Source organism: Bos taurus, chromosome 2 (genome assembly GCF_002263795.3).
Source record: "Bos taurus isolate L1 Dominette 01449 registration number 42190680 breed Hereford chromosome 2, ARS-UCD2.0, whole genome shotgun sequence".
In the NCBI taxonomy this organism is placed as follows: domain Eukaryota; kingdom Metazoa; phylum Chordata; class Mammalia; order Artiodactyla; family Bovidae; genus Bos; species Bos taurus.
This window is the reverse complement of record NC_037329.1, coordinates 132,485,144-132,494,188: the sequence shown is the minus strand read 5'-3', so window position 1 is coordinate 132,494,188 and position 9,045 is coordinate 132,485,144. Positions and strand designations below refer to the sequence as shown.

The 9,045-nt window shown below is 50.4% G+C and overlaps 1 protein-coding gene across 3 annotated transcripts in view; it reads right to left on the bottom strand.

Moving 5' to 3' along the window:
• Positions 1–3,425: 3,425 nt before the first annotated feature.
• PLA2G2C (phospholipase A2 group IIC) overlaps positions 3,426–9,045 on the bottom strand; it is a 31,446-nt gene continuing 25,826 nt past the window's right edge. For all 3 annotated transcript variants that reach the window (XM_002685790.7, XM_015460897.3, XM_015460902.3), the window contains exon 5: positions 3,426–8,213. In XM_002685790.7, the coding sequence (XP_002685836.2) occupies positions 8,047–8,213 (167 nt within the window). In that variant the 3' untranslated portion in view covers positions 3,426–8,046. The remainder of the gene's footprint in view (positions 8,214–9,045) is intronic.

Sequence of the window (9,045 nt, the reverse complement as noted above, 5' to 3'; positions counted from 1 at the left end):
CCTTGCTTCTATCACCAGTCCCATCCACAACTGGGTGTTGTTTTTGCTTTGCCTCCATCCCTTCATTCTTTCTGGAGTTACTTCTTCACTAATCTCCACCGACCTGGGGAGTTCATCTTTCAGTGTCCTATCTTTTTGTGTTTTCATACTGTTCATGGGGTTCTCAAAGCAAGAATATTGAAGTGGTTTGCCATTCCCTTCTCCAGTGGACCACATTCTGTCAGACCTCTCCACCATGACCCACCCATCTTGGGTGGCCCCACATGGCCTGGCTTAGTTTCATTGAGTTAGACAAGGCTGTGGTCCATGTGGTCAGATTGGCCTGTTGTCTGTGATTGTGGCTTCAGTCCGTTTGCCCTCTGATGCCCTCTCTCAGCGCCTACTGTCTCACTTGGGTTTCTCTTACCTTGGACGTGGGGTATCTCTTTACGGCTGCTCCAGCAAAGCAGTCGCCACCCCTGACCTTGGACATGGGGTAGCTCTTCTCGGCCACACTTCTGCACTGTCGCAGCCACTGCGCAGTGCCAAGAGAATGCACTGGTCATAGCAAACACCCTCTTCAATAACAACACAAGAGAAGACTCTACACATGGACATCACCAGATGGTCGACACCAAAATCACATTGGTTCCATTCTTTGCAGCCAAAGATGGAGAAGCTCTATACAGTCAGCAGAAACAAGACCAGGAGCTGACTGTGGCTCAGATCATGAACTCCTTATTGCCAAATTCAGACTTAAATTGAAGAAAGTGGGGAAAACCACTAAATCAAATCCCTTATGACTATACAGTGGAAGTGACAAATAGATTTAAGGGACTAGATCTGTTACACAGAGTGCCTGATGAACTATGGACGGAGGTTCATGACATTGTACAGAAGACAGGAATCAAGACCATCCCCAAAAAAAGAAATGTAAAAAAGCAAAATGGCTGTCCGAGGAGGCCTTACAAATACCTGTGAAAAGAAGGGAAGCACAAAGCAAAGGAGAAAAGGAAAGATATACCCATTTGAATGCAGGGTTCCAAAGAACAGCAAGGAGAGATGAGAAAGTCTTCCTCAGTGATCAATGCAAAGAAATAGAGGAAAACAATAGAATGGGAAAGACTAGAGATCTCTTCAAGAAAATTAGAGATACCAAGGGAACACTTCATGCAAAGATGGGCTCAATAAACGACAAAAGTGGTAGGGACCTAACAGAAGCAGAAGATATTAAGAAGAGGTGGCAAGAATACACAGAAGAACTGTATAAAAAAGATCTTCATGACCCAGATAATCACAATGGTGTGATCACTCACCTAGAGCCACACATCCTGGAATGTGAAGTCAAGTGGGCCTTAGGAAGCATCACTACAAAGAAAGCTAGTGGAGGTGATGGAATTCCAGTTGAGCTATTTCAAATCCTGAAACATGATGCTGTGAAAGTGTTGCACTCAATATGCCAGCAAATTTGGAAAACTCAGCAGTGGCCACAGGAATGGAAAAGGTCAGTTTTCATTCCAATCCCAAAGAAAAGCAATGCTAAAGAATGCTCAAACTACTGCACAATTGCATTCATCTCACACTCTAGTAAAGTAATGCTCAAAATTCTCCCAGCCAGGCTTCAGCAATACGTGAACCCTGATCTTCCAGATGTTCAAGCTGGTTTTAGAAAGGCAGAGGAACCAGAGATCAAATTGCCAACATCCAATGGATCATCGAAAAAGCAAAAGAGTTCCAGAAAAACATCTATTTCTGCTTTATTGACTATGCCAAAGCCTTTGACTGTGTAGATCACAATAAACTGTGGAAAATTCTGAAAGAGATGGGAATACCAGACCACCTGATCTGCCTCTTGAGAAATTTGTATGCAGGTCAGGAAGCAACAATTTGAACTGGACATGGAACAACAGACTGGTTCCAAATAGGAAAAGGAGTACGTCAAGTCTGTATATTGTCACCCTGCTTATTTAACTTCTATGCAGAGTACATCATGAGAAACACTGGGCTGGAAGAAGCACAAGCTGGAATCAAGATTGCCGGGAGAAATATCAATAACCTCAGATATGTAGATGACACCACCCTTATGGCAGAAAGTGAAGAAGAACTAAAGAGCCTCTTGATGAAAGTGAAAGAGGAGAGTGAAAAAGTGGGCTTAAAGCTCAACATTCAGAAAACGAAGATCATGGCATCTGGTCCCATCACTTCATGGGAAATAGATGGGGAAACAGTGGAAACAGTGGCTGACTTTATTTTTCTGGGCTCCAAATCACTGCAGATGGTGATTGCAACCATGAAATTAAAAGATGCTTACTCCTTGGAAGGAAAGTTATGACCAACCTAGACAGCATATTAAAAAGCAGAGACATTACTTTGTCAACAAAGGTCTATCTAGTCAAGGCTATGATTTTTCCAGTAGCCATGTATGGATGTGAGAGTTGGACTATAAAGAAAGCTGAGCACCAAAGATTGATGCTTTTGAACTGTGGTGTTGGAGAAGACTCTTGAGAGTCCCTTGGACTGCAAGGAGATACAAGCAGTCCATCCTAAAGGAGATCAGTCCTGGGTGTTCATTGGAGGGACTGATGTTGAAGCTGAAACTGCAATACTTTGGCCACCGGATGCAAAGAGCTGACTCATTTGAAAAGACCCTGATGCTGGGATAGATTGAGGGCAGGAGGAGAAGGGGACGACAGAGGATGAGATGGTTGGATGGCATCACCAAGAGAATGGACATGAGTTTGAGTAGTCTCTGGGAGTTGGTGATGGACAGGGAGGCCTAGCGTGCTGTGGTTCATGGGGTCACAAAGTGTTGGACATGACTGAGCGACTGAACTGAACTGAACTGAAAAAAGTTTGCACAATGTGAGAGTTGCAAGTTAAGTTTTATTTGGGGCAAAATGAGAACTGCAGTCTGAGCCTTAGTGTTTCATCTAGCTTTGAGAATCTGCTTTGAGAAGGCAAGGAGAGAGCTAGGTCTGTATCGGAGTTTTGCAACAAAGGGCAGGTAGTGAGAAACATCAAAATTTTATTGTAAATGAACTAAAACCAGGTATCCCAAGTTAAGGAATTTAGTGCTTTTCTATGTATGGAGAGATGCAAGAGTCTGGCACACTGAAATCACTCCTTCGATGGGCACGTCACCTATCTGGGTCTAGCATCTTGTGTTTTCACACCCTGAGTCTCCCCAGGGCTCACCGCAGGGAGTGGCTGCGGTCTGATGGCTGCGGTCTGATGGCTGCTAGGTGGCAGGCATTCTTTCCTTCGGAGTTCCCGTAGGGCTCAGCAGCTCACCATCCTTAGGGGCTGCAATCACTGAGGACTGTGACATCCTTTGTCTACTGATCTGGCAGGAAATATTCCATTTCTCAGAACTCATAGGGTTCAGGAGAAACACAATCTCCTCCTTCCCTGAACGAGAGGAAGGAATGGCAAAGACTCTCTCTTCGACCAAACTTCAGTCAGGCTCCTCTGAGACCTTTTATCAACTCACCCGCCACCTGTGGGCTTCTGCATTCATCTCTGCATCATTCCTGGGTCTTAGCAATGCATGCAAGGTAAGTCTCTTCAGTCGTGTCCAACTCTGTGCGACCCTATGGACCATAGCCCACCAGGCTCCTCTGTCTAAGGGATTCTCCAGGCAAGAATCGTGGTATATCAGTTTAGTGAAGATTCCCACCTTTCCTCAATATCTGATCAAATTTCTCACCCCACCTCCCCTGCCCCCCTACCCAGCTCACAGGTGATATCTGATCACCATGACCTCTCTTTAGGAAGAATCCTGTTACGTCAGTTTAGTAAAAACCCCCTACTCTCTTAGCAAGTTTCTATCCACTGATTCCCCCCACCCTTCTCCTTAGTTAGAAATCCCCACTTTTCTCTGTTCTGTTAATAACTGAGCCCAGGGACCTTCACTGGTGGCCCAGGGGCTAAGACTTCACGGTCCCAACGCAGGGGGCCAGGGTCCGACCCCTGGATGGAGAACTAGATCCCACACGCCACAGCTGAAGACGCCCATGTGCACAACTGGGACCGAAGCTCCTGCATGCGACACCTAAGGCCTGGTGCAGCCAAATAAATGGAAAAAGAAGAAGAAGCCCTGAGTCCAGTTCTATACTGTCCGTTTCCCCCTGTTGCAGTAGTTAACAAAATCTACTCTCACCACCTTAACTTTTGTCCGATTTTCTACATCATCTCTGCCCAGAGCTTGATCAGCTTCCATTTTCACTCCTGTTCTTCAGACCCTTCCCGGGAGTGGCTGTCAAGCCTTTTCTAGAACTTGGGTGACACCTAGTGGTCATGATAGATGATGATGCTGTTTGTAGCTCAGTTGGGTCAGACTACAACCCCATGTTACCCGCCAGGTTCCTCTGTCCACGGAATTCTCCAGGCAAGAATACTGGCGTAGGTAGCCATTCCCTTCTCCAGGGGATCTTCCTGATACCCAGGCTCTGAACCTGGGTTTCCTGCCTTGCAGCTGAATTCTTTACCGTCTGAGCCACCAGGGAAGACAACGGATCATGATCAGTTACCTCCTAGGCTTTGCTCCACACCCGTTGCCCCTCTGGGTCTGAACCCAAAGTGAGACACGCTGCCCAGGCTGGCAATTCCCAAGAGAGCACTAGGAAATCATTACTGTCCCTGCACCTTATCACCGCCATCAACACCACATCTCACAAGGAGCAGACGGGGCTCAACACGGGCTCTGCGGTTCAAGGGCCACTTGGCCGTGGGCTAGTCACCCCACCCCTCCCAGTCTCCATCTCCCCTTCCTGTAAAATGCGGGCAATAATGACGAGCATCGTGGGGTCTGAGAACCACACGAGGCCATGGAGGTGAATGCTCCCAGCACAAGGCCTGGTGTCGAGACTGGAAAATCAGTGCTGGAGACTGGGGCCCTGGGCTGCGTGTTGGGACAGAGGTCCTGATGGCCAGCTCAGCAAAGGGCGGCAGGTGGAAGGAAGGAAGATGCTGATGGGGATGGATGGCCTGTGACCTTCTCTGGCAAATGGAAACCTGGCAGAACAAAGCTGTGGTTTAGCCAGAAAATCTGGCTCTCTGCACAAGACTGCTGGGGGTCAGGGAGGGGAATGATGAGGGAGAGGCTGGGGGACCAGGCAGGGGAAGGATGAGGGAGAGGCGGCAGGAAAAAGAAGGAGGCAGCTTGGTGCCCTAGATCCATGGCCAGGCGCCCGACGCCTGCCCGTCTCTGACCTGACCCAGTCTGCCCAGCTCTCCATGCTCGGGGCCGGCCGTGAACGCAGGGAGGTGGCCCTGTCCTCCCCGGAGGCTGGCACAGCAACACTGCTGTCAGCTTCCCTGGCTATGGCTTCTAAAGAGCAGCTGATGCCGCCAGCTGTGACAACCAGCAAAGCTGCGCATGGGGAGGCAGGGGTGTGTGCACGAGCCTGGAACCCTGCTGGCAGTTTGGGGTCTCAGGATGTTGGGGCCCAGGGAGCAGAGCAAAGTGTATTAAGCACTTACTGCAGCCGGCACTGGGCTCAGAGCTCTGTGTGTGCCAACTCAGCTAACCCTCCTCGCAACCCTATGAGGTGGGGGCCATTCGTAGCTGTTTCTAGGAGGAAACAGGCCCAGAGAAGCCAAGTTAGTTACTCAAGGTCATGCAACAGAAGCAGGGTTTGAATTCCAACTCCAGAACCTTAGCCTCAGAGAGTAGCCCATTGACAACCCCCTCATTGTGAGAAAGGGGATGGGAAACAAGAAAGAAGACACGGGTTCCCATTTCAGCCCCACGTGCTGGCTCAGACCCTCTGCCTCCATCTGTGAAATGGGAATGAATATGTCCTGAGATCCTGCTGCTGACCAACAACATGAGGACAGGTGAAAAGGGGCTTCAGAAAGGGTCAGTTCATTCAGTTCAGTCGCTCAGTTGTGTCCGACTCTCTGTGACCCCATGAATCACAGCACGCCAGGCCTCCCTGCCCATCACCAACTCCCGGAGTTCACTCAGACTCACATCCATCAAGTCAGTGATGCCATCCAGCCATCTCATCCTCTGTCATCCCCTTCTCCTCCTGCCCTCAATCCCTCCCAGCATCAGAGTCTTTTCCAATGAGACAACTCTTCGCATTAGGTGGCCAAAGTATTGGAGCTTCAGCTTTAGCATCAGTCCTTCCAAAGAAATCCTAGGGCTGATCTTCAGAATGGACTGGTTGGATCTCCTTGCAGTCCAAGGGACTCTCAAGAGTCTTCTCCAACACCACAGTTCAAAAACATCAATTCTTCAGTGCACAGCTTTCTTCACAGTCCAACTCTCACATCCATACATGACCACTGGAAAAACCATAGCCTTGACGAGACGGACCTTTGTTGGCAAAGTAATGTCTCCACTTTCTAATATGCTATCTAGGTTGGTCATAACTTTTCTTCCAAGGAGCAAGTGTCTTTTAATTTCATGGCTGCAGTCACCATCTGCAGTGACTTTGGAGCCCCTGAAGATAAAGTCTGTCACTGTTTCCCCATCAGTCAGCACCTGCCCTTCTCCTCCCAAGCCCTAAGGTAAGGCAAGGGCACGCCACGCTGTTCCTGGTGCCTCCAGGCGTGTCACAGTGCTGAGCCGCGGGAGTGAGGACCAAGTGCATCAGTGAGTTAGACCGCACGACAAACCACACCAAAACTTAATGTAAACAGGGCCTTATTTAGCTTGCACTTCCACAAGGTGGTGGCTTCGCCAGGGCTCAGCTGGGTGGTTGTTTTGGCCTCACTGAGGTTCTCTGTCTGTGGTCATCTGTGAGCTGGCTTTGCAGATCCTTGACGAGCACTCTCACAGGTCTGAGGTCTCAGCCCAGACAGCTGGGCGGATGACCCTGACCCTGGCGGTCTCCCATCCTCCTGCAGGCCTCCCTGGGCTTTTTCTCTTGGCGGTGGCAGTGTTCTGAAAGGGGGTGTGCCCCGGGCCTCCTGAGTCCTCGCTGGGGAACTGGCGGACCACCGCTCTCATCGTGTTTTATGGACCATACTAAGTCACAAGGCCAGCTCAGAGTTCAGATTCACAGTTGGTGGGGAAGCAGACTCTACCTCTTGATGGGAAAAGCTGAGCATTTAGGACAAGGAAGCCTGGCGTGCTGCACCCCATGGGGTCGCAAAGAGTCGGACGTAACTGAGCGACTGAACAACAGACTGAGAGGTGAGGATACAGAGAGGTAAGAACAATGGTGGCTTTTTTTGTTTTTAACCAAAGAGTCTTCATTATTTTTTTTAATGATTTGGCTCCCTCAGGTCTTAGTTGCGGCACATGGGCTTAATTACCCTGTGGCTTTGGAGATCTTAGTTCCCTGACCAGGGTCGAACCCACATCCCCCGCACTGGGTGGCAGAGTCTTAACCACTGGACCCCGGGGAAATGTCCAGCTGTGGTCATTTTTGCAATCTCCCCTACAAGCTGGGCGTCAGAATGATCAGAGTCCACCCAGACTGGCTCGCTTTAATATTTATTAGAATTTATGTCTTGTGACCAGGGGCTTCTAAACGTGACCAGCAACCTTGGATCCCCCTGCCTCGCCCGCCCCAACTCTCTCTCCATCACTTCAGCGTCTTCCTGGCCGTGACATCCGGTGGCAGCCGTGGGCATGGATGTTCCCAGGCTACGTGTCCTGAGAGCTGAGAATGGCACTGACGTTTTCCTACCTTGGGGTTTTCAGAAGGCGGGACTCCAGCAAACGAGAAAAGAGTCCAGGTGCACCTCTCAGGGCCTTGGCATGTGCCCAAGACCTTGGCTCCAGCTGGATCTGGGATGTGGGTCTGGTACCCAAGTCTGCCCAGCATCCCGATCTTGGGGTGGGGATGAAGGGAGTGCTTAAGGCAGATCCTGGGGCCTTCTCCCCTTTTGGAATCTTCCTGGGGTGGGGGTAGGGGCCATCTCTCTACCTTGTCACTTTGTTTTGTAGCTTCTTAGCCCTTACTGTGGTTGGAACATGTCATTTATTTATATTTATGGTCTGTCTCCCTCCATCGAAGGCCCAGATTCCGTCTTTTGCACTTTTGATCTCCAGCCCTCTGATGCCGAGTGACAAAGGAGTACCCGGGCCTGACCAGGGGCCCTGTGGCCTCGCTAGCACTGGGGCCTGTGCTTGCCGCAGTGGGGCCGGCTGGACAACTGCTTGAAGTTCTTCTCGTAGGTGGGCAGGTTCTCTCTGAAGCAGTAGGCAGACTGAGTGTCACACTCGCAGGCCCGCAGCCCACAGAGGCAGCTGACGCCGGGACCAAGGGCACACTCACCTGCAGGGAGACAGAGGGTCACGGGGGCTTCCAGCCACCCCCGGGGTTGGTTCTAAGGTTGGGGAGAACTGGGAGCTGGCGGCAAGGGGTCAAGGGTTGAAAATTGAAAGGAAAAAGGAACTGGGAGTCCTTCTCCTGCATTTCAAGCCCTTCCACCATCACAGCTGGACATGCCCTGAAGAGATACCTGGAAAGAAACAGGAGATGGGGCAGGTGTGGGCTGCACGTGAGGGGGGGAGCACTGAGTCAGCGTCCCCAAGCAGCTCCCAGGGCAAGGACACAGAACCCATCTTCTCAGAACTCAGCTCCTATTTCCAGCAGCTTACCTGGCATCTCACGTGGAAATCACTAGCATCTCCAGTATAAGATGCCCCAAAGGAAGCTCTTGATGTAAGTGCCCCTGCCCTACCCACTGATCTGGCCCTCCACCCACACTCTCAGCTTAAGAATCAGTACCACCTCCAACTCAAGCCAGAAAACAAGCAGCCAACCTCGATTCCTGCCTTCCTTTCACTTCCACATTCCATCCACCCAAAGTTCCATGGATGTCTCTACGTTTAAAATATTTCACGCTGTGCCCTCTTCTCCCCGTCTTCTTGGCCATGACCCCCTCCCTGCCATCACCAGCTCTCCCGCCCTAATGGAAGGAAATAAACAGGGACTGTCTTGGAATGAATAAGGTTCACTCTCTTGCTGAAAGCCCTGCTGTGGTTTCCTACTGTTTGAACCAAGACATCCCAAATCCTTGCCACGGACTCTGAAGCAGGCTTGCCGTAACGGGGCCCCTGCCCGCCTCTCCACCCTCACAGCCCTCACGCTCACCTTCCCTCTG